Raw genomic sequence first — 26,612 nt, forward strand, 5'->3', positions numbered from 1 at the left:
TTAGGTAACAATTATATTTCACAGAATTTTCCCATTGTTATCTATTAAAATTTAAAGTGTATATTCTGTGCAGAAAATAGGTTAAATACCCCTTAAAATTATATTTCAAAAGTGCATAAAATAATTTTAATACTTCAGAGATAAGCTTATCTCTTTCACAGTAAAAATTGTAGCTAATATCAGATATATTGAAGGTTTGAATGTAAAGATCACATTTTTAGGAAGTGTTTTATATAGTCTTTGCATTATTTTTACTAAATACATGTATGAAATGATGGCAGGTTTTGCCAGAAAGTTGCTGTTTTATAGTTTTGCTCCTTAGTATTTTGTATAATTTTCTAATTAATCTTTGGCAGTTTCTATACTCTTGGAAAGTATAAATTTATAGCAAGTTTACAGAGGAAAATTTTAAAACATAGTAAAAAGCTTAAAAAGCTGATTTTTAATGTAGTAATCATACTTCTAGGAATCTTCCTAACTCATTGTCTATGTACATACATAAAGATTTGTGTAGAAAGATGTTCATTACAGTGTTGTTCATATAGTGAATAATTGGAAATGCTGTAAAATCTTATTTTAGGAGCATCCTGGTTCAGTCAAATATGTGATGTCCCTATGATAAAAGTCTGTTCAATTCTATTTTATACCTTTGATGAATACTAAATAATTTGAAAACATGTTCTTAAACATCTTAAATATTCACAGAAAGTTACAAAACTATGCAAAATATTTCTGTCTCCACATTTTTACAGTGAGTGGGATTATTTTTCAATCAAAAAAGGTTATTTACAGAACAATCATGTAAAATGTTGAACATTTATTCCAGTTTTAGAAAAGTAATATTCTGGTTTACTAAAGAAGTTCTGAAGAAATGAGTTGAATTCAGCAATGTAATGCCAAGAACAGAACCACCAAACTACTTGAAGTATATTGTTAGTTCCCTACTGGCGTGTGGTATTTACAACCTGTGTTTAATTTACAATAAACAACTTATGCCAAGAAAGAGAAATTATAGATTTTAAGGAAATTAAGACATAGTGTAATATTTGTGGTTCTGGAATGTATACATATTGTGATTTCATAAAACATTAAATATTATTTGTGAGGAATTCATTTAACCACATGTAAAGCAATAATAAAAAATATTCATATAATATGAAATTTTGTGGTCTTTAACCAAACTATTACCTATATTTATTGCTTAGAATTTTGGAATTTGAATTATAATCAGTGATTATTTTATATGTTTCAGATTCAAATCCTAATGATTTCTTCTTCCCTCTTGGCAGTTCAGCCTTTTCTATTTAAATAACTACCTTGAGGATGTTAAATGGATTCTTTTTCTTGGGAAATGTCTGTCTTCCAAATTATGTTATTTAGAGAATTATGATTTCATGTTTAAACTAGAATGTTTTCCAATAAACCATCTTACTTCTACTGTATTTTAAAAGTAGTTTGGGAAGTGTAGAATATGGGTTTGTCAATAGACTTGGGTTCTACTAAGAAAATATGTACTCTGTCTTGACTCAATAAACTCATACTTAGTATGGTTCAGCTTCTTCATATTTACTTTTGCTCATATTAGAAAACAATTAGCTTACTAAACAAATTTGAGTATTTGGGGGTGGGGAGTGGGGTGATCCTCTCTGAATCTTTCTCATTTGACTAAGAATTATAGGATATTTGATAACCATGTTTAAAAATGGAGATATCCAAATATTATTGTAAACACCCAATGATTTGTTTTACCTACAATACAAGTATTTTACTTGGTTGGCTTACATAGTAGCTAATAATATTTGTTAATGTAATTTAACTGCTGTGAACCTTTACTGAACAAATATTGAAATTTATTCAAGTCAAAGAAAGAGAATCTCTAATGACTTTTGTTAAAGCTTCTATTTAATAGTTAAGGAGAAAAGTTTGTATGACATACGAGATGCAATTAACAGTAGATTTTACATTTAATAAAAAGAAAGAAGCATACGTATTTGCTTTATTCATTCCATCATAATTTGCATTAGAGCTGTGGGTGTTTAATGAGCAAATTCCAACTAAAATGCTATATTGATTTTCTAGTGAACTTTGTAATAGTCATCTACCTTGGAAAAGCTCTGTGTTTACAATTAAGTTTTCTTTACTAAAAATGTTTGAGAGTTGCATATTGATTCTTTAAAAGTATGAATTCTAGAAAAAGAATCAGGTTTTTCATAATCAACAAATTTCACATATAATCTAGTATAGTTGTTGAAATTATCATTTTGTAATACTTTAGGAAAACTTTTCATAACATTTATAAAATGCATATTCAGATTGTGTGTGTGTGTGTTTTATGGTATTTTTAAATTTTAACCTTACAATATTCCTTTAAATGCACATATTATTCATATATTTAGAACTGATACGGCATTATAGAGGAAAAAAAAAAGTTTTCTCTTTATCATATAGGACCAAATAAACTCTTGATGTAAAGCATTTATCCTTAAGCATAGAGATAGTGAAAGTCACTCAGTTGTGTCCGACTCTTTGCGACCTCATGGACTGTACAGTCCATGGAATTCTCCAGGCCAGAATACTGGAGTGGGTAGCCTTTCCCTTCTCTAGAGAATCTTCCCAACCCAGGGATCGAACCCAGGTCTCCTGCATTGCAGGCAGATTCTGTACCAGCTGAGCCACAAGGGAAGCCCAATAATATATTAAGTAAGTGTGCTATTTACATAAAGTAGAACTAAGCCACTGAAATAATTTTCTAATGTCACAGTAAGTTGGCAATTGCTGAGGCAAGCCATAAACATCAGGAAGTAAACTAAAGACAGGTGGGCATGAAAGAATTCTCCTCTGTCCATGGGATTTCCTAAGCAAGCCTACTGAAGTGGGTTGCCATTTCCTTCTCCAAACTAGACATTAAAAGCCCTTAACAGTCACAGCCTTACCTTTTCAATCAAGTGTTATTGTATATAAAGTAGAACACAGCTTACACTAAATGTCACTTTATAAAGATCTCATCACACTATACAGAAGTGATAGAAGCCTGTGGCATTAAAAATTTAGTAAATAGTGCTTTGAGACTTTCCAGGTAGAGCTAAGTAGTAAAGAACCCGCTTGCCACTGCAGGAGACATAAGAGGTTCAGTCCTTGCAACAGGAAGATCCCCTGGAGGAGGGCATGGCAGCCTGCTCCAATATTCTTGCTGGAGAATCCCATGGACTGAGGAGCCTGGAGGGCTACAGTCCATAGCGTGGCAAAGAGTTGGACACAACTGAAGTGACTTCACACACACACAAATTGTGTTTTGACCTTTTGATATGCCAGAATATTACAGGGCAATAAAACATACATGTTAATCGGTACCTAGGTCACTGTTTAGCATCATTTTATTCATCTTATCTGACCCACAAATTAGAAGTATTTTATGATGTAAAAATTTAAAAATATCTTAAGAGTACCATATTTTGTACAAATGTTTCTTTATAGTATACTGTATAATATAGAATGTGTTCTGAATAAAATCTTACTCAATTCCCATTTGTACTTTTTCCATATTAATGAAAAAGCCTGAAAAGTAAGAAATTTTGAAATGATTATAGATAGCAATGATCCAAATTAATCAAAATCACATTTTTAATGTGTCTAGAAATGAAGCTAAATTGTGAGACTGTGGGTTGAAGGTGATGATGGTAATGATGGCATGGAAATAATGTTTGTTGAGAATCCACTTTATATGACCAAGAGCTTTTATATGTCATCTCATTTAATTTTCCCTAATAACCATAAATGATGGTATTCATTTTATACACCTGAACTGTGACTAAAATAATTTAAGAAATAAAAAAAAAACCAAATTGCCTAACTTTATGGTGATACCACCTTGGATCTGAATCAAAGCCCATATTCTTCATAATATCTCATAGTTTTCTCTAATCCTTTTCTAGGGTTGTATACAACTAACCGGAGATTGTATACAACTAACAGGAAAATAAAACTCACTATTGTGTACTACATTATAGGCAAAAGTTTCTTTCAAAATAGTGTGATGAATTGATGCATACACACAGAATAGTGTGGCCACAAGCAAGCACTTAACAGTAATGATATAGACAAAAAATAGATGAAGATTGTACTCAGAAGTAGTAGATCTTCCAAAAGCTATGTTTATAGCAAGAATTTCTTAACTTTATCTAAACTGTTGTTTAAAAGCATTTGATTTTATGCATGTGGATATCCAGTTCTAGCACAATTTGTTATGTAGTTTGCTTACCCATTCATCTGTTACTAGAAGTCTGGGGTGTTTCTGAGTTTTTACTATTATAAATAAAAATGCTGTGAATATTTGTGTTTAAGTCTTCACATGCACATAATCTTTAATTTTTTTTGGATAAATACTTTTGAATGGAGTAGCTGAATCTTATGGTGGGTATATGTTTACTTTTTTAAGAAACTACAAAATGTGGTTATACTATCTTACATTCTACCAGAAGTGTATAAGTGGTCCAGGTGCTTTTTTGTTTTTTACATCCTTGCCACTTGCCAACATCTTTTATCAGTCTTTCCTATAAGTCATCGTAATAAGTTTGTAAGTTGACCCTTGAACAAAACCGATTTAAACTCCACAGGCCACCTATACGTGTAATTTTTTTCCAATAAATGCACACTGCAGTACTGCGTGATCTGTGGTTCTGCATGGATACAGAGGACCAGCTGTAAAGTTACACACAGATTTTTGTCTAAAGTAGTTAGGGGGAGGGTACCTCTAACTTCCATGTTGTTCAATGGTCAACTGTCTATGATGGCTATCTCATAGTTTTAATTTACATTTCTCTAATGACTGAACATGTTGAACACCTTTTCTTGTGCCTATTACCATCAGTATATCTGATAAAAAGTCTTCGAGTTTTTTTTGTCCCAATTTTAATTGTTTCTTTTCCTTGTTATTGAACTTTGACAGTTTTTAAAATTACATTCTAGATGCAAGTCTTTTATCAGATACATACTTTGCAGTTATTTTCTTCCAGTCTGTGGCTTCTCTTTTTTCCCCCTTATCAGCATCTTTGAAGATTGGAAATTCTTAATTGAATTAAATCGCATCATTTCTTTTTAGATTTCACATATAAAGGATAAGGTATAGGTTTAATGTGCTAGTTATATTTTTATACATTAAAATGACACATAACTATATTTTGTGAACTACTGACGTAGAAGGAATATAATGGTAGAGGATGCAGGAAGGTAGGCTAGAACTAGACTCCAGTTTTCCTTAAATGTTGGACTAAGACTCCCCTTCCCCCTTGGAATCGATGTGGCAGCAGGAAAGAGAAGAGTAACTTGTTTTCCTCAGAGTTTTATGAAGATTATCTTTTGATAGATGGGGGGGTACCTTAGTGAAGTCACCTGTCCTATTTTTCTCTCCTTGAAAATTTGATATGTGCTTAACTTTTTGTTATTAATTGAATCAGTTTTCTTTCTCTTTAATGTTGCCCTTGCCTTAATTCAGGATTTCATTATTTCTCACCTGGACTTATAAAATCTAGTGTTGGATTAAGGGGCATGTACAATCTAACAGCTTTTCTCTGATCGCTGTTTCAGACACTCTGAATGCTAATCTCTGGGTGTTTCCTCTAAAACACAGATCTGATCAATTTGTGCCTATTTTTCTAAAAGTCATTTATCTAGGGTCACATATTTATTTCTGGGTAGCTTTAAGTTTCAGGGAAAGGGTTATTCTTGTGGGTTATTGATGTGAATTCTTGCATAGATCACTCCTATGTCTCTCTACTGGAATCTGCTTCCATGTTTGCCCCACCTATGAACAATTTCTCACGCAGAAGCCAGAATTCCTTTTTAAGCATATATGTGAGTCTGTCATTGCTACCGTCATATTTTGTTGTTTAGTCTCTAAGTCATGTCCGATGCTTTGTAACAGATCTGAATTCCCTGCTATGACTTATAGTGTGATCCCCAAGAACTCTCACCCTCTCTCGCTGTGCTCCAGTCATGTTAATGTTGTTTTAGCAATATTCTAGGGCCTTAGTCACAGTTTTTCTTCAACTTCATCTACTTTCAAATATAAATATGGTTTTCTTCCTTTATTTGGATGTACTGAAATGTCACTTACTTAAAAAGATCTTTTCTGACCACTCTTTATAAAATAGTCTGCTCTAATCCACATGTACCAAATCACTCTATTTTCTATGTATTTTCCTTTAAAGCAATATGTCTCCATACCTCCCTATCTAATTTTTGGTCTGTTTTTCTCACTATTGTCTATTTTCCTGTAATGGAATGTATACTGCCGGGTGATACGGACTTCTAGGACCACTATATTCATATTCCTTAAAACTGGATTGATGACTGCCACAGGAACTATATAAATATTTGATGAATTAATTAATTTATTGAATATTTATCTTGCCTCAGGCTCAGCTTCTTAGAAATGATTGTGCCTTTTGTTTTACCATTGCATGTTCCATTTTACACTCTTATGGAAAAGATATAGTTGATTTTTTTCTCAGGGTTTCTTTTTTACTGCTTATATTTTAAGTAATATAAAAGTAACTATCTTGATTAAAAGTATATTAATCTATGACGAATCTTGGTACAAAACTCAGTATTCTGTGACCTAAAGGAATGTTTCAAATGTCTTTCCTAAGTTTATTTTGTGGTTTGACGGTAAAAATAAATGTGCTTCAGTGATGTAAGTATTTGAGCCCCTTTCTAAAATTTCAGTGATATTTTAAGTTATGTAAGATTTCAAGTAGAAATTCAGTTTGAGAAATGACAATTTCAGATAACGTATAAGCTCCTTCGATAGTGCTGCAGAAATTTAAATGAAGTCATTTGCATTGTAATCAATATAAATGGTGTCTCTGGAGATGTGCCATGCTAAACTAGTGTGCACCCATGTCCTCGCCTCTTTCCTCTTCTTTGATCATCTTACTGAGGTAACTACTGTCCTGAAGTTGGTGTTTACCATTTTCATGTTCATTTTAATATTTTTACTAATTCTGTCTATCCACAGTAGATAGATTTGCTTTATTTTGCAATTTCTGTATTTTTCAGATTTTCATTTTTGAGATTTGTCCATTTGTCTATAGATAATTCATTTTAAATGCTGCCTTGTATTCCACTTTTAATGTATAGAAATTTATTGCTGCTCCAATTATTCTACATTAGGTTATTTGTGAGTTTTTGTTATTATATAATGTTGAGATAAACATTTTTATACATGCTTCCTAAACATTTTTATACTTCTTTCCTTGTGCTCATGTGCAAGTATTTCTCATGTGCTTCATACCAAAGAGGAGATTCAGTTCAGTTCAGTTCAGTTCAGTCGCTCAGTCATGTCTGACTCTTTGCGACCCCATGAGGAGATTAGCCAGGTTATAAATGAGGCACAGCTTAAGCATTGCCAAATTGCTCTTCAGATGGTTGTAGAAATATATATGCCTATCTGCAATATATTTGAGTGTTTCTGTTATTCACAAGCTCAATATTTTTTATTATTTAATGTTTTAATTTTTTATTTTATGGGTATGAAGTGGTATCTCACTTTTGCAGTAGCTTTAAAAGAATGTTTTCTCAAGTGGTTGCTGCTGCTAAGTCGCTTCAGTCATGTCCGACTCTGTGCGACCCCATAGATGGCAGCCCACCAGGCTCCCCCGTCCCTGGGATTCTCCAGGCAAGAACACTGGAGTGGGTTGCCATTTCCTCCTCCAATGGATGAAAGTGAAAAGTGAAAGTGAAGTCGCTCAATCCTGTCGACTCTTCATGACCCCATGGACTGCAGCCTACCAGGCTCCTCTGTCCATGGGATTTTCCAGGCAAGAATACTGGAGTGGGTTGCCATTGCCTTCTCAAGTGGTTAATTGATGCTAATTCAGTTGAATAAAAGAATTCTTTTATTTTTGCTAAAAGTATGCATTTTCTTCTGTATTCTCTAATTAATTTTGAATTATGTATTTTGGTAGCTCTGGTTGAAGAGGTGTATCTTGCACAGAAAGAACGTGATGAAGCTATTCTGTCTCGACTGCAGTTAGCCAATGAGGAGAGAGATGAAGCAATTGCACGAGCCAAGCATATGGAAATGTCTCTAAAATTGTACGTATGCTTGTAAAACCACATATGACATCAGGAGCATTTATAAAGTGCATGAATTATGTGATGGTTACATGTTCAAAAATGTTATAATTTCAGTGGTAAATTCCGTATCCCCAGTCTTTCTCTAGAACTTTTGTCATGCTAGTAGTTTTCAGTCACTAAACAGAGAGGCAGAGAGGGAGGAAGGAAGGGAAACATTCAGGAAAGTGACTTTCTTTCTTCACAGTGCTGTTGTTGATGTCCTTACTCTGCTTTCTTTTGTGACTCCTCTTTTCTTCCTCTCCTTCTTGATTTATTTCAGCTCTCTGGCTTCTTTTACTGCTTTCTGCTTGCTGTGCTCATTTATCGTCTCCAGTACTTTTTACTTCTTTTAGTTGTGAGACTTAAAACTTAACGACACCTGAAATAGGGTAGAGCCTGAGAATCTACATTTTTAGCAGGCAATCCAGGTGATTCTGATATAGATAAATACTGGACCACACTTAGAGAAACTTGGGTCAGGAAGATCCCCTGGAGAAGGGAATGGCTACCCACTCCAGTATCCTTGCCTGGAGAATCCCATGGACAGAGGAGCCTATCAGGCCATAGTCCATAGGGTCACAAAGAGTCAGACATAACCTAGCAACTAAACTTTCACTTTTTTAAAGAAACAATGCACTGGAAAGAAGTACTTCAATGTTAATGTGCACTCCAATCATGGGGGAATATTGTTAAAATGCAGATTCTTGATAGGTAGGTCTGGAGCAGGGCCTGAGATTCTGCCTTTTACCAAGCTCCCAGATCATGCAAATGATGCTAATCTAAGAAGTCCACTTTGGGTAGAAAGGCCCTAGAGCATCTATAGACTATAATAATCTAGTATTTTATGTTGATCCCTATGTATATTTATTGAATGTTTCTTTTGCCCAGCGTTGTTCTAGACTCTCTGAGGGATCACAGTCAAATACTAATTAAAACATGGTGGGAAGTTCCCTAGCAGTTCGGTGGTTAGGACTGTATGCTTCCACTGCAGGAGGCATATGTTTGATCCCTGGTTGGGGATCTCAGATCCCACAAGCCACATCGTGTGAACAAAAAAGCCAAAAAGGTACAAAAAAAGTGGTGGTTTATTTGACAGCAAGGTTAGTATTGCAGTGCTCAGGTTGTGGCTAGATAGCATGATTTGGTTTTTGTTTATATTAAAGGCTTTTTTTGAAGGCTTATTCAAAAAGTAGATAGACTCATTATAAACATTAAATTCACTGACAAATAAAAATAAAGGAAAAACTATCAGCTAAATTCTACACTGCCTACTCCCAAAAAACTATCATTTTATCAATAGGGAAACATTATTCCAAACATTTTTCTTTGCATATATAAACTACTGTCTGGAAGGATAGATGGTTGATGATTGAATAGATGCTTGCAACATGCTAAGTTGCTAGAGTTGTATCCAACTCTTTGCAGCCCTATGGACTTTAGCCCGTCTGGCTTGCTGTCCGTGTAATTCTCCAGGCAAGAATACTGGAGTAGATTACCATTTCCTTCTTCAGAGGATCTTCCTGACCCAGGGATTGAACCTGAGTCTCCTGTGTCTCCTGCATCACAGGCAGATTCTTTACCACTGAGCCACCAGGGAAGCCCAATAGAATTGATTTGATAAAAATTAGTTCATTTTCTACATTCTGTTTTATATGAGAGGCATTAGATTATTGAGGTGAAGATAATAGATTCCACACCCAGCGACCTGTCTTTGAATGTTGACTCTTTGCTTCCTAGCTGTACAACCATGGACAAACTATTCAGTTTCTGAAACTACAAAATGTGGAAGTAGTGGCTATTTTTATATTGGTTGTTATGAGGACTAAAGGATTTAATAAGTATTGAAAAGTACTTGTAGCAGTTCTGTATAAATATTACTTGAATTTAAGAGTAATAATCAGTTGTGAGACTGAAGAAAATTTTGAACATGAGGCACTGTTTTCTCCCAGAGATTGAACCCAAGTCTCCTGCATTGCAGGCAGATTCTTAACCATCTGAGATACCACGGAAGCCCCATTTTCTCTCAGTAAGATACATTAGTTCCCTAAGGATCCTTTTAAATTTAAGAAAAGAGACTGAAAAACGTTAAGGTGTTAGAATCTCATCAATATTTTTTATGTAGTGTTTTTCAGTTCAGTTCAGTTCAGTCGCTCAGTATGTCCAACTCTTTGCGACCCCATGAATCGCAGCATGCCAGGCCTCCCTGTCCATCACCAACTCCCAGAGTTCACTAAGACTCAGGTCCATCGAGTCAGTGATGCCATCCAGCCATCTCATCCTCTGTCGTCCCCTTCTCCTCCTGCCCCCAATCCCTCCCAGCATCAGAGTCTTTTCCAATGAGTCACCTCTTCGCATGAGGTGGCCAAAGTACTGGAGTTTCAGCTTTAGCGTCATTCCCTCCAAAGAAATCCCAGGGCTGATCTCCTTCAGAATGGACTGGTTGGATCTCCTTGCAGTCCAAGGGGCTCTCAAGAGTCTTGTCCAACACCACAGTTCAAAAGCATCAATTCTTCAGCGCTGAGCCTTCTTCACAGTCCAACTCTCACATCCGTACATGACCACTGGAAAAACCATAGCCTTGACTAGACAGACCTTAGTCGGCAAAGTAACGTCTCTGCTTTTGAATATGCTATCTAGGTTGGTCATAACTTTTCTTCCAAGGAGTAAACGTCTTTTAATTTCATGGCTGCAATCACCATCTGCAGTGATTTTGGAGCCAAAAAAACACCAAAGTCTGACACTGTTTCCACTGTTTCCCCATCTATTTCCCATGAAGTGATGGGACCAGATGCCATGATCTTCGTTTTCTGAATGTTGAGCTTTAAGCCAACTTTTTTGCTCTCCACTTTCACTTTCATCAAGAGGCTTTTTAGTTCCTCTTCACTTTCTGCTCTATAGGTGGTGTCATCTGCATATCTGAGGTTATTGATATTTCTCCCGGCAATTTTGATTCCAAGTGCTTCTTCCAGCCCAGCGTTTCTATGCATATAAGTTGAATAAGCAGGGTGACAATATACAGCCTTGACGTACTCCTTTTCCTATTTGGAACCAGTCTGTTATTCCATGTCCAGTTCTAACTGTTGCTTCCTGACCTGCATACAGATTTCTCAAGAGGCAGGTCAGGTGGTCTGGTATTCCCATCTCTTTCAGAATTTTCCACAGTTTATTGTGATCCACACAGTTTTAGTTTTTTAGTTAAACAATATTATTTGACTCAGCTATGAAATAATAATTTTGAACTCCTTTTTTTCTTTTTCTTTATGAATGCTACTTTCCAAAATTGTGTAAAGTTACATTGGATACAATAGCCAAAGTACTTCTCTGGGTTTAACCTTAAATTTATAGTTTAAAGAATTAAGAATCATTGCTGAAACTTTTATCATACTTGGCAGTTTTACACCTGAGTTCTTTATTGTGGGAAATTCCTGGGTGACCAGATTTCATTTTCAAATAGTCTTTTAAGGAAAGGTTTATAAATACTTTATTCTAAACTTTGCTCCAGACTGGCTGTTTATTATCCTTATATTCAAAGTGGTTATGAATAAAATTCTTGGCTCATGTATTTTTCATTCTAAACATTGTAAAAAATGTTACTGACTTTTCTGACATCAAGTTTGTCTGAAAAGAAGTCTAGCGTCCATCAGATTCCTTTTTCCCTCACTTAAAGGTAGTTTATTTTTTTCTGCCTGGATACCAGAAGGATTTTCCTTTATTCTTGAAGTAGAACAGCTTAATCAGGATGCTTGTGTTGATTATTATGTAATAATATTTTTAGAATCACAGCATGTCTTTCTAAAGACTATTTGATTCTTCCTTTATTTCAGGGAAATTTTAGATTTTTAAATTTTATTTTATTTTTGGTTTTCTATTTTATTTTTAAAAATTTTTTAATTTAAATTTATTTTAATTGGAGGCTAATTACTTTACAATATTGTGTTGGTTTTGTGGTTTTCTATTTTAGAGACTTTGGTTATTATTATAGGCACTTTGGTCCTCATCTGTTATCAATTCAATAATTATTTTAATTCCTGTTTTTTTCTGTGCATTCATTGTGACAGTCTCAAGCCTTTACTGTACGTTAATACTTCCAGTTTTACAATCCCATCGCCTGTTCTTTCTACTTCATTTATTAAATATATGTCTGTTTATTTATTCTCAATGTTTCCTCAGGCTTTCTTTTCTTTCTTTTTAAAATTATATCAGTTTCAGGTCTGTCCTTTAGTTTTCAGTTTTCCTCTTCATCTGCTCTTTTGTTTTGGCATCTTCTCTTTGAAATTTGTTTTATTGACTTCATGTTCTTATGCTTTTCTGGAATGCCAGCCATTAATAGATCAACTTCTTCTTTCTCTTGGTCGGTGTTATCTTTTATATTGTGATCTTTATCTCATCTGCGTGATACTTTGTCATGTGATTGTGGTGAATTCATAGTTGACTTGTCATTTCTCTTTTATCTTGCTCATACTTAGAATTGTCAAAAAATTTTATCTGTTCTGATATGGTGCAAATGAATTTTCCTTGATAAATATTTCACATTATTTGACACCTGTTTGCCTTCTCCTCTGACTCTTGGCTTGGTATTGCTTCTGGGCCACCTTTCTACATTGCCCTAGGGCAGTAGGGTAGGAGCAGAGGCTGGGAAGACCTCTTTGGGGTTGGGTACCCATTTTGCTTGAGATCCTGTCCTCTGCTTGTGGAGTTTTGTTTGGTGTCTTGCACTGCACTGAGGGGCCACTCTGTCCCTTCTTGTGAATATCCTGATTCCATGGAGTAGTACTTTGGGGCTTTTATTCATTACACCAGTGTAGTAAAAAGAAACAGGCAAACACAATGGCCAGCCCTGATGATTTTTGCTTCATCTGTAAAGATTCTTAGTAATACAGAAAGATTTCCTTAACTTTTCTTTAGGCTATCTACTCAACTCATTGGTCTCTTAAGGTTATTTATAAGCTGTGTGGTATTAGTGAAAAATTCCTAAGATTTGGTGAGGTCACTGTCTTTTCTCAATACCTACTTTCATGTGTAAAAAGATAAGTTAGTTGAACCAGTTCAAAATTGTTTTTCCACCCTCCACCTTGTCCTTACTTTAAAAAATTACTACATGATGTCCTGCTTCCTCTACAGTTTGATTAATTTTTATCTTTGTTCAAGTGGTATGTGATGGGGTAGATGGATTGTGTTCAGATTTCACTCCACTGTCTTTACTTGGACGTTTTTTAGAGTAAACTTTTCATTTTAGAATACTTTCAGATTTACAGAAAAGTTGTGAGGATAATACAGAGTTTATATAATGCTCACCCAGTTTCTTTTATTGCTACCAGTTTGTATTACTATGATATATATATCACAGGAGAGAAATCAACATTGTTATACAACTGTTTACTCTAGGCCATATGGGCTTCCCTGGTGGCTCAGAGGGTAAAGCGTTTGCCTGCAATGCAAGTTCGATTCCTGGGTCAGGAAGAGCCCCTGGAGAAGGAAATGGCAACCCACTCCAGTACCCTTGCCTGGAAAATCCCATAGACAGAGAAGCCTGGTAGGCTACAGTCTGTGGGGTCACAAAGAGTCGGACACGACTGAGCGACTTCACTCCACTTCATACTTTATTCAGATTTCACTGCTTTTCTCTAATGTCCTTTTTATTTTCCATGATCCTTGCCAGGATTCCATAGGCATGTAGTTACTGTGTCTCCATTGCCCACTCTGGTCTGTGACATTTTCTCAGACTTTCCTTGTTTTTGATGATGTGACAGTTCTTTGGAGTACTGGTCAGGTATTTTATAGAACGTTCCTCAATTTCAGTTTTTCTCATGATTAGACTGACGTATTGGTTTTATGGGACAAATAGTACAGAAGTGAAATGCCATTTTTATCACATCATTTCAAGATTATATTCTGTCAACTTTCAGCTGGGGATGTTAATTTTGGTCTCCCAGTCAAGGTAGTGCTTGCCGTGTTTCTTCACTGTAAAGTTACCCACATTCCTCTTTTATACTCTACTCTTTGAAGCAGATCACAAAAGTGCAGCCTATACTCAATGGTGGGGCTGGAGAGTGTGGGCTAGGAGGTTGTGTTTTTTTGGTTGTGCTGGGTCTTTGTTGTGGCATGCAGGCGTCTCTGGTTGTGGTGCATGGGCTGAGTTGCCCCGCAGTATGTGGGGTCTTAGTTCCTTGACCAGGGATCCAGCCCTGCATTGGAAGGCAGATTCTTAACCGCTGAACCACCAGGGAAGTCCTGGTTAATTGAGTTCTACCTTTCTTAGTGGACAATATCTATATAAATTATTTGTGATTCTTCAATATAGGAGATTTTATCCCTAATTTATGTGTTTAGTTATGTCAGTATGGACTCATTGATATTCATTTAGTACTTTGAGTTACAATTAAATTCTGTGTTAATTTGTTTCTTGGGGTGTTCCAGTTTTGACCATTGGAAACTCTTTCAGGTGATTCCTGTATGTCTTTGGCTTGTTCTCATCCTTTTGGTTTTTGAGCATTTTCTTACTTTCTGGCACTATAAAACATATAAAATGTTTTATGAAAGGGGTGTGCCCACCCAGCAATGAATCAGAATTCTCATTGCTTACCATCCTTGCCAGCATTTGTAATTATCCTTTTTGTTTGGTTAGGTTTCCATTGGACATTTAGCCATTCTCCAGTAATAGCCATTCTCCAGCTGTGTATCTTCTTTGGTAAAGTGTCTGTTTAGATATTTGACCTGTTTTTGAAGTTGTATTGTTTTCTTCTGTTAATTTTAAGTGTTCTTTATGCATTCCGTATGTGAGTCCTTTTTCAGATAGGTGGTTTTCAAATATTTTCTTGCAGTCCATATTTTTGGTCTCTCAACAATGTGTTTAGCAGAATATAAGTTTAAATTTTGATAAAATCCAGCTTATTGGTTTTTCTTGTATGTTTTGTACTTTTGGTATTGAATCTAAAACTCAGTGCCACATGTTAGGTCACACCAAATTTTCTCCTGTGTTTTCTTCTAGAATTTATAAATTTCATGTTTTACATGTAGGTCTATAATTCATTTTTAATTGATTTTTGTGTAAGGTGGTACGGTACATGATACATATAGTTTTACTTTTACATCTGGACATTTATTTATTCCAGCACCATTTGTGAAAAGGGTATCATTTCTCCACCAATTTCCTTTGCACCTTTGCCAAAAATCAATTGACTGTATTCATGTGGGTTAATTTCAGGACTTTCTTTTCTGTTCCATTGATCGGTGAGTCTGTCACTGGCATTGCCAGTACCACACACTCTTGATTGCTAAATCTTGAAATCAGATGTCATCCTTCTAAACTTTGCTCTTTTATTATAGAATTATTTTAACTATTCTGGTACATTGGCCTTTCCATATACCTTGCAGAATCAGTTTGATTTTATCTACAAAAACAGTTGTTGGGGCCAAATATGTTTAAACATACTCTTCAAATAGATACCTTTTTTCTTATTTCAATAATGCAGCTATTAGTAACTTTAGAACTCTTCTTTAGGGATTTGTAAGTATTATTAGCTTCAACTTATCAACCATTCACAGTACTACACTTCACATATAATTTATGACCATAAATCTTTTATGTAGATTGATCATCAGTTTTTATACATCATTTTTATTTGTGCGTTGTTGATTTACAATGTTGTGTTAGTTTCAGGTGTACAGCAGAATGAATGTTATGCATACACATATGTGTTCTGCTGTGTGTGCTTGATCATGTCCAGCTGTGCGACCCCAGGGACTGTAGCTCACCAGACTCCTTTGTTCATGGAATTTTCCAGGCAAGAATACTGGAGTGGGTTGCCATTTCCTCCTCCAGGAGATCACCAATTTTAATCATGAATTTTGCTTATAAATAGATTTGAGTGGTTTTTGAAATGAAATTTGCCTGAAAAAGATTACAAATCAATTTTTTATGTAGTGTCACAACTCCTTGAGTTAGGTGATAATCAAGCTTTATAGGTGAGCAAACTTAAGAGTGATCGACTACCTGCCTAAGGAGTCATAGTAAGTCACACGCTATAGCTACCTCAGATCTATTCAGGCAGCTCAAACTTATCATATCCAAAAATGAATTATTAATTTATTTTTAAAGCCTGATTCTCCTTAATTCCCTGTACCAATCAGTGGCATAACCACTCTCCCACATATCCAAACCAAAACTTCTTCCTCAGAATTCCTCTCAGATTGGTCTCTTAGTTTTGTTCATTCTATCTCTTTTTTCCCCTTGGAAATATGACTTGCTTTATGGACTAGGAGATGGTCAGTTCATTCTGTCTCTTTAAAAGATGGATCTAAATTGAACCTTCTTTAGATTTTTTAGCCTCCATTGTCTACTTTCATTGGTATATATGTTTTGTTATAGTTTTTATTACAGTACATGAAAATTAGGCTTCTTTGAGGTTTTCATTTTGTTCTAGGTAGAGTTCATATTGAGGGAAGAATGGGGAAGGGAGTTCAGGAAAACAGTCCTATCCTAAGCCTTCTCTTTTAGTTACTTAGTCCATTCAATAAATACTTACTGAATATGTGCTAAGTGTCAGGTACACTGCTAGTTGCTGGGAACACAGCATTATGGTCTCAGTTAAGATCAGCATCAAGTATATAATTACATAAATTTTTAAAATAATTTCAAGTGATAATGAAGAATTTTTAGTCCCTAGGAAAAGTTTATAGACAGCTCCTACTTTATTACAGTCTAGGGTTTCAGGTAAGGGGATCAGGACAAACACATAAGAAGCAAGAACAACAGCAGCAACAAATAGCATGTCAGTACAGTTTTATATGGTGCTGTGGAGGTTCCTTTCTAGTTAGCTGAGGTCTGTGAACTCTGAACATCAATAGTGCATTTTAGACTAAATCTTTGTTAAGATAGAACCAATTTGTAACTGAGCTTTGCTTGACTGAAAGGCATATTTAGAAGCATTGTGTATAAGAAGAAAATATATGAATTATTTTACATCTCTTTTTTAAAAAGGGTTTTGCATCTTTTATTTCTCTAAACAAAGACCTTTTTCCTTGGTTTGAGAGATAGTGCCCTACTTTGTGTAGCAAAGTATCCCATATCATTTATCCCATATCAATGGGATATGATAGTTATTCTCAAATTGAACTTTGTCTTTCCTTTGTCTCATAATAGCATATATGCTCGGTTGCTCAGTTGTGTCTGACTCTTTGTGACCCCATAAACTGTAGCATGGCAGGCTCCTCTGTCCATGGAATTTCCTAGGCAAGAATACTGGAGTGGGTTGCCATTTCCTTCTCCAACATTTTTTTTTTAATTCCTCATTTCTTGCTTCCTGTAATCTGGAAATTCCTTCCTTCTCTTTTCTGTTATCGTTTTTTCACTTCTGATCTACTTTGCATCTTTCTGTATAATGTTTGTCTTGTCGTCTTATTCTGTCACTTCTCTGCTTTCCCTTACTCCCTGAATTTTTAATGCTTTTTTGTCTCTTTTGCTTCTGTTCAAAACTAGGAAAAAATAAAAAAGCTTCAAGGTAAAATGACTTTTGTAGCATGCCAGTATAGACATCTGTACATATGAACATTCCAGCTTTTGAATTCATGATATCTTTTTTACATCTTTTATTATTGGTGTATTTTTTTATACCATATTAAAGGTGGCACTGTGTAAAAAATGAGCCTTAGAGAAAAAAGCAAATACTTTAGGATTTTCTGATAAGCTGATCATTAATTAGTTTTATCATTTGGGGTCAAAGTTTTGCTTCTTCCCATTGAACAAGGTAAATGACTCTAGGTTCAGAAGGAAAAGATGTTATATTGACTGATTTAGGAATAAATCAAGAAATGTGACATTTCGTGCATGAGTCTTTTCACTTAGAGTGCAAGGTTGTCAGTCAGAATTTGCATGGTATAGGAAATCAATTGAAACTTGAGCCCATGGACATTTACTTCAGCAATATTCTTACTGATTATCATGACTGTCTAATTAGATTGTTATAGGAATAATTTAGAGTTTATGAAAGGTTAAGGTTCTTTTGTTTAATTGTAAACTTCCTATTAAAATATAGTGTATAATTTGTCAGCTATATTTCATATGGCAACTATTATTTTGTCTTTATTAAGCAAATAAAACTTTTATGTTGTACACGCTGCTAGTAAACCTTAAGCCTAAAAAGTCATTTTACATAGAAAGTTGAATGTCTTATGTAACTATTTCAAATTGCTTCAATTTTTAAAGGTAAGTTGTTTGTCTAATTTTTGTTTTAATTTGTGATACAGTATATTATGTACTTACCATAGAACTATATTTAATCTTCTGGAAGCCGCTTTTGTTGATTTTTAATCTTTAAGTAGATATTGAATGATCCACCTCAGAAAAATGTGTCAAATATACTGTTTTGTCCTTTTGATAACAGCCATTCTGACAGGTATTAGGTTATACCTCATTGTTGTTTTGTACGAGAGTTTTTAAGTTTTTTTTCTCAGGTTTTATTTTTCTCTTAGTGACCATTTATCTTTATACTTATATCAATTTTAAAGGGTCATAATAAAGCAAAATTGAGGTTCACATGCTAAGTGGCTGACTTGGCTCACTCACTTATGCCCTGCATTTCAGACCTGACATACTCACTCACTAAAACATGATTCAGATTCATTTATCAGAAAGTGATAAATCATTGTATATCATGTTCTTTTAAAGACAACCACACAATTTATTTATAAACAGAATGCTGCATTCATATACTGAGGATCTAGTATATAACGTCTGCTAAGAAAATTTGATTTTAATATTTTTTCTTAAATTTTGTTAGCAGGGAATTTAATAATAGATTAAATACAGTTATCTTAGCCTTTTCCTGTTGAAGACTGTTAATTTAAATCATTTAAAGTCTTAATTTGACTTTCCTTAAAGTAATAATTGTTCACTTTGCAGTGCTTGAAAAAAATGTACAGATATTATACAGGAATTCCATGCACTTTTTATTGTGTTGATTATTTGGAACATAGGAATTCGTTAACCTGTCTCTACTGCCATTTTCTTTTCGTCCATATGTAATTCTTTGAAACAAAAAAAAAGGGAGATGCGTAATACTGAGAAATAAAACTTTTTGTTTCCAGTAATCTGTAAATCTAAACGCTTAATTTCCACATGTCCTTTCTCATTTTAAATGATCAAGTTTAATAAATTGTTAAATTTATAAAAATTTAAGCTTCTTCGGAAACTGTCGTTAATCAGCTCTTTTAGTTTGATTTCATCTATAAAGAACAACATTAAGGTAAATATTTCTCACCACCTATGGCTTTCTAAAAATCATATTTAGCCAACCAGTAACTGATGGTTAAAGCTGCTCATGTTTTTCAAATGTTTTTACATGATCTTAAACAAGTGTAAAAATTTTATCTTATACTTTTCCACTGTATTTTTTAATTGAGTAAAAGAAGTGATTATCTTCATAGTTCTTATAAACTAAGCTTCTATGAAGCAGAATATTTGAAAACTTTGGATTGATTTTGGGAGAAAAAGATAAAAGAGTATATATTTACCCTTATTGGAATGTGAATCCAAGGGGACATTAGCAGTTTGAGATATAATACATTAAATATATATAATTCAAAATTGCTTCACCTGCTTGTTAAATACTATTTAAATATGGGTAGAAATAGGTTTTTTTACATATGTTCATCTTTACTTCCTCTCTATGAATGTAGTAGTTTCAGCTGTGGAGTTTGGAACAATTTTGTAATAAATTTATTAAGTATTTTTTATTTTTTCATAGTATCTTTTTTTTTTGCAGTAAATGTTAAATCATAGTAGCAAAGAAATAGAGGGGGAAAAATCAAAACAGAAATTTGGATATCTAAAATTTTTAGTCCAATTTTTATTTTACCTTTTTGTTTTTGGTTGCATTGCACATCATGTCTGATCTTAGTTCCCCAACCAAGGATTGAACCCACGCCCCCTTCAGTGGAAGCACAAAGCCCTAACCACTAGACCACCAGGGAATTCCCTAGTACAGTTTTTAAATAATTGAAATCATTTCTAAAATCTAGGTAATTTCGCTGGTATCCATGATAAAGTTTCATTAAATCTACCAAATTTAATATTGCCTAAGTTACATTACTGATAATTTTCCAAATATGTGATTTAGAACTTCTTTCTTTACTTTTACTGCATTTCTTCAGTTTACCAACATCAGCAAGCTTCTCAGTGAGCACTAAGACTGTTTTCTTTTTTCATTTTTTTAAATTTATTTTTAATTGGAGGGTAATTGCTTTTACAATACTGTGTTACTTTCTGCCACACATCAACATAGTATACATAGGTGTACTTATGTCCCCTCCCTCTTGAGCTTCCCTCCTACCTCCCTTCCCATCCTCCCCCAGCACTATGACTCTTGTAAGACAAAAATGCATTTATGACGGGAACCAGTTTACCTTTTTTGCCCTTAATTTGAATAATTCTATCTATGTTATGCAGAAAATAATATTAGATATCTAAAAATGTGGCGCAGTTTTGGTCAGCATTTCTATACAGTGTATTTGTTTTACCAAATAGGTAGCAGCAGGAGATTGTCAGGTCAAATTTAGTGGTAATTTTTTGTTGTTGCTTTTTGAGGGAACATTGTTAAACTTGTAGTAAAAATACTTGCCTTGTTTTATTTGTGATGATGTCCAAAAAAGAGAGGAAATACAGTTTCTGGTAAGAATTGAAAGTCCAGAAATAAATATAATGATGAGAATGAGTGCTTCTATCACTGGGGAACTTTCTTCATCTAAGCACATATGAACAATTGATCCTTGTAGTCATATATAGCAGTAAACATTAATAACTTAACAGTCTGAAGTCAGTGCAGAAGAGATGGAGCATTATTGAAAGATGGAGTCGAGCAGGTGGCACTTTAATATGTTCAGTGTCATGGTTGACTCTAAAGACTAGTCGAATGAAATTACTTGAGGTTCTAAAGATTTAAAAAGCGAACTCATTTTGCTGCACTAAGGAAATGCTACTGATCAGGCTTTCTGTGTCCCTTTTTTCTAGGCTAGAAAATATTAACCCTGAAGAAAATGACATGGTAAGCCATTCTCCGAGGAGATTTCTTGATGTCAGTCTTATATCTTAGAGGCTTAAGTTCAATTGAGTGGGTTTCAAGAACTAAGATGTGGGAAAAAGAAGAATTGACACACTAATAATGTACATCTTTGCTGCAATATGAAAATTCAATAACTTCACTCAGTCAATTTACAATTCACATGTGCCTATTAATTAAAACCCTATATTAAATAAAATATATTAAAACTTCATGTCTGACTAACGTATAATGGTGTTGGTAGACATTACAGGAATTACTGAACAGAATAAACAATGCAGACACAGGGGTAGCTATTCAGAAGAATGGAGCTATAATTGTGGATAGAATCTACAAGACCAAGGAATGTAAAAAGAGAATAACTGCAGAAGAAATGGACGCAGTGATTGAAGAACGAGATGCTGCTTTGTCTCAGGTACCTGCATGTATCTGTAAAAAGCTGTCTACCATTTTTCCCTCTTTCTTTACATTAAAAAATGACTTCCCCCCATTTATTCTTAATTCAAATTAGTTTTTAGCTTATAATTAATACCACAATGATTAGCTATATTAAGATAATCACATATTTTGTTATATCATTCTTCAAATATATGTATCCTCATTTCTTAATAAAACTGCTAGCTTTTTATAAAAATTTAGTTCAATTCTTTAAAGTAATCGCTTTTATATGAGACTTCTTACTTGAGTCACAGTTTTGGGAGGGCTGAGATTATGTCTTTATTACTGTTTTATTCCCAGTGCCTAATTCAGTGCCTTTTAGTAAACATGGATAAATGAATCAAATTATTAGGGTATTCTTTTCTGAACATTACTTGCACCTTCCTGCTCCAGCTGAAACCTGATCACCACCCTGAGGATGCAGCTTCCACTGCAGTCCTCTCAAGTGTGAATGTATTCCCTCCCCCAGCAGTTGGGCCACTGGCCTTGGAGGCTTGTTCGATTAGTGCTTTTAGATCATTGTTCCTTTTTTCTGTCTAAACACCTCCAGCTTTGAGACCCATGCATCAGATTGTACCACCCATTACACACCCCTGTTGCAGTCATGTATACACTCCCATATAGCTTCCTTCATCTCTTTAAGATTTTAGGATCTATTTTACTGTCTCTTTCTTTAGCTTAGTCTTGTCACAATTCTTGGTGATTTAAATATCTCTGTGGATGATTCTTTCAGTAGCCATCTCATCTCTCTGAATCGCTCTCCTCCAGTCTTCCAGATGCTTTTTACCCGTTCTGCTATTCACCCTATGATCATACCTTATTCTTGGTCATTATCAGTCTCAATTTCAAGCATCCACTTACTATCTTTCCAGCCTACTCTAAAACTCTAGCAAATTTTCAACTCTACTGGTGCCTGATAATATTGATCTTATCACCTCTTTGCCTTTCCTTTAACCCCTTCATGTCCTCTCTTCTCTCTTTATCTAGCTTCGATTCCTTGGGTCACCATAATTATCTCCTACTTGCATGTAAGATAACCTCAGTTGTCCTGACCCTCTTCCTTTGTCCTGCTCACCTAACAAAACCTAAGTTTTATAAATTTAACTTTCTGCCTGTTCTATACCTTCAAAGCTTTATATGGCAAGAGTCTATCACACATATTTGATGACTCAACTGTTCATGACAGTTGTCTTCAAGTAGACCCCTGGTGTTGCCTGATAACCTTCTTGCCTTTTGCTAGTCCACTCACTCTCCCCCTCTGGAGGACTCCTTTATCTTCTTCCTTTCTCTTCAACTATCCAACCTCTTCTCTCCAATAGAAAGAGAAATTTCTGCTTGTCTCCATCATATCATTGACTGCCCTACCTGCATGTGGCACCCATATACTCCACCTTTTCTACTTTATATCTTTCTTACATATTTCTGTTAGCGGACAGCTTCTCTATTTCACACTAATGGACCTCTTTTCTTGCTTGTTTAAGGTTATCACATAACCAACTGTCCCTTTTATACTTCATAGAATATTTCCTATTAGCTCATTTCTATCAGTATCTGACATTCTTTAGTATATCCTTGAAGGCTGGGTGAGTTTTGGCACATCTTGGTCTACCTGTGGTTTACCCCTGTGCTTTTGGTGAGGCTTCCTAAACTGAGAGCTGAGTATTCACTAGGGACCTACTCCTGGAGAATCCTCTAGTCTGTTGTTTGTCTCCTCAGCATTATAAGACTGTTGGAAATGCCAATATTCTTTTCATAGGGCTTAGGGCTTAGCTCTTTAACTTCGAGCCCTGTACAAGTTTGGGAGTTAGCAAATGATCTGAGATGGAAACAAGTCTCAAATCTCTAATTTTGCCACTTCAGCCCTGCATAAATGCCAGAGGCTTAGATGACTTCTCTGTTCTCCAACCAGAGTCTTCTATGTAGTCACAGCCTGATTTCTCAGCCTCTTGCCCATTCCTTGAGCCTTTAAAACTTAGGAGGGAAAAAACAACTTCCGATCTTCCAATCACCTGTCTCCAGCTAAACCCTCTTCAGAATTCTAGCTGCTCAAGTCATTGTTGCAGCAGCAGTCTTCTGCTGTCTTAAACATGATTTTAAAATTTTAATCTAGCTTTCTTTTTTCTTGGCTGGAGCACTGTTCTGCCGCAAATAATTCTATCTCAATGTGGAAATCTGACATTTATCATTTATCTTCAGATTAGAATTGGGAAAATTTCAATTTAAACTTTTTAAATGAGCAACCTTTTTTTTTTTTTTTTTTTTATAGCATTTTGTACCCTACCAAATGTATTCAATCTTGGATCATTCAGTATATTGTTTTAAAAAAAGTGAAGTGTTAGTTGCTCAGTTGTGTCTGACTCTTTGTGACCCCATGGATTGTAGCCTGCCAGGCTCTGTCCATGGAATTCTGCAGGCAAGAATACTGGGTAGCCATTCCCTTCTCCAGGGGATCTTCCTAGTGCAGGGATCAAACTCAGGTCTTCTACTTTGCAGGCAGATTCTTTACTGTCTGAACCACCAGGGAAGCCCTATATTGTTAAAGAGAGTCAAAACTTTTTTTTTGAGCTTACAACAATTTTAGGTATAAACTCCAGCTTAGGATGTTTTCGAAATCATTTATTTTGTTAACTAAAACATCCATGTACATAGAGAACTGACCACTTTCTTCCTTTATTCCTGCTATATTCCAAGTCTTTATTACAAAGTTTTTGCTTTTGTGTTTTGGTATATTTTATATACCAACCCCCTAACCCTTTTGGCAAAAGTCCATACCCCAACCTTCATTCCCATGCCTTACTTATTTAGTGCTCAGAAGCTAGGCCGTTCACCTACTACACTGGGTACCAGCTGAGTTCCAGTCAACGAAAATATAATATTATTCTATGGACTACAACTATCAGTGAGGCCTGAAGCCTTCTCCTGCCAGGCTCTAACCATCTATGCATATCCTGGGAAGTCACAACTAGTCTAGAACCAGTCTAATTTAGCCAGAACTCCAGGAATAGTATGCTAATTATGTGAAAACTTGACTGGACCATGGGGTGTCCAGCTTTTTGGTTAGACATTATTTCTGATTGTGTCTGTGAGGGTGTTTCTGGATGACATTAACATCTGAATCTTACATCATTGACTTTCCTGGTTTTCATGCCTTCGAACTAAAGCTGAAACTGTACCTTTTTCTTATGGTTAGAATGAGACTTGGAGTCTTTGGAAAGAATACCACAGAAATATCATTTTAATTAGCACTATTTTCTCTTTCCCCAGGTCAAGTGTCTCAGTGTCCTTTCCCTGAGTTTCCTTTTCCTTTGTTGTCTTCTAGTTGTTAATTTTCCATCTTGGCCTATCAAGGCTGAATGAGTGATCATAAATTTCTATTACCTGAACACCATGCAGAGAATCTTAACTCATCACTTATTTTCTAGAAAAGAGTCATTCCAAATCCCTAAATTCAGTAGTAACTCTTTTTCATCTGTGTACTTTCCTTTATTGTGTTTGTTGTTGAAAATATTTTTAAAACATTTATGTGCCTCTTTTTAACCAAAATATAATTTAACACATTTTTTTGATAGTTACTTACTTCTGTCAAATGCTATAATGAAAACTATAGATCCTGAGATCTTTTAGGTCCACAGTTGACAAATGTAAAAAGCAGGGAGGACCATGGAGTATCAGGGTAATTAAAGAAATTCAGCTAAACATTTCACTAGTCAGGTTCCTCCTTCTCTATGGCTTGCAAGCTGTTGATATACCATGCAGTAAGCTCTAGCAAAATGAAAAATAAACTAGTTAAGTGGAAGATGTCAATCCAGTACAGGATTACAATGAATAAATTCTAAGAAGGCTGCTGAACAGTTTACCACAAGTACAGGTGATCTGTTGCTTTGTAACTCTTTGTACCTTTAAGTGTATTTCCCCTTCTCACTGACACATGCTTCTATTCACTTGCTACTGTCTCATCTCCTACTGCTTTATAGCCAACTTAAATATTATCTCTTCCATAAAGGTCTCTTTCATGGCACAGTATTGATAAATATCTGCTTTGTGCCCACATTTTACTTTATATCCTATTATACTACTTGTCACACTGCAGTACAGTTAATTGACTTTATGCCTATCTTCCCACCTAACTTGAAGGTAGGAACTGTCCTTTATCTGTGTCTATTAGTCTTTAGGACAGTGTAGGCACAAAACAGATGAATTAATGAATTGAATGAGCTTAGCTATTTTATATTTTAGATCTATTTCAAGATTAGTTCAGTTCTTAAAGGAGTTATGGCTTCAGGTCTTACAACTAAGTGTTTAATTTGTCTCAAGTTAATTTTTGTGAATGGTGTAAGATAGGGATCCAATTTCATTTTATTGCATGTTCAGTTCAGTTCGGTCACTTAGTCATGTCTGACTCTTTGTGACCCCATGGACTGCAGCATGCCAGGCTTCCCTGTTCATCACCAACTCTTGGAGTTTACTCAACCTCATGTCCGTTGAGTCGGTGATGCCATCCAACCATCTGATCCTTTGTCGTCCCCTTCTCCTCCTGCCTTCATTCTTTCCCAGCATCAGAGTCTTTTCCAATGAGTCAACTCTTCGCATGAGGTGGCCAAAGTATTGGAGTTTCAGCTTCAGCATTAGTCCTTCCAATGAATATTCAGGATTGATTTTCTTTAGGATGGACTGGATGGATCTCCTTGCAGTCCAAGGGACTCTCAAGAGTCTTCTCTCCAACACCACAGTTTAAAAGCATCAATTATTCTGTGCTTAGCTTTCTTGATAGTCCAACTCTCACGTCCATACATGACTACTGGAAAAATCATAGTCTTGACTAGACGGACCTTTGTTAGCAAAGTAATGTCTCTGCTTTTTAATATGCTGTCTAGGTTGGTCATAATTTTCCTTACAAGGAGTAAGCGTCTTTTAATTTCATGGCTGCAGTCACCATCTGCAGTGATTTTGGAGCCCAAAAAATAAAGTCTGACACTGTCTCCACTGTTTCCTCATGTATTTCAA

The 26,612-nt window shown here is 35.0% G+C and overlaps 1 protein-coding gene across 5 annotated transcripts in view; it reads left to right on the forward strand.

Moving 5' to 3' along the window:
* MIPOL1 (mirror-image polydactyly 1) overlaps positions 1-26,612 on the forward strand; it is a 299,801-nt gene that overhangs the window by 83,975 nt on the left and 189,214 nt on the right. For all 5 annotated transcript variants that reach the window (XM_018066479.1, XM_018066478.1, XM_018066480.1 and 2 more), the window contains 3 exons: positions 7,965-8,094; positions 21,122-21,155; positions 21,415-21,585. In XM_018066479.1, coding sequence (XP_017921968.1) covers positions 7,965-8,094; positions 21,122-21,155; positions 21,415-21,585 — 335 coding nt within the window. The remainder of the gene's footprint in view (positions 1-7,964; positions 8,095-21,121; positions 21,156-21,414; positions 21,586-26,612) is intronic.

The sequence above is a fragment of the Capra hircus genome, chromosome 21, assembly GCF_001704415.2.
Source record: "Capra hircus breed San Clemente chromosome 21, ASM170441v1, whole genome shotgun sequence".
NCBI classification, from domain to species: domain Eukaryota; kingdom Metazoa; phylum Chordata; class Mammalia; order Artiodactyla; family Bovidae; genus Capra; species Capra hircus.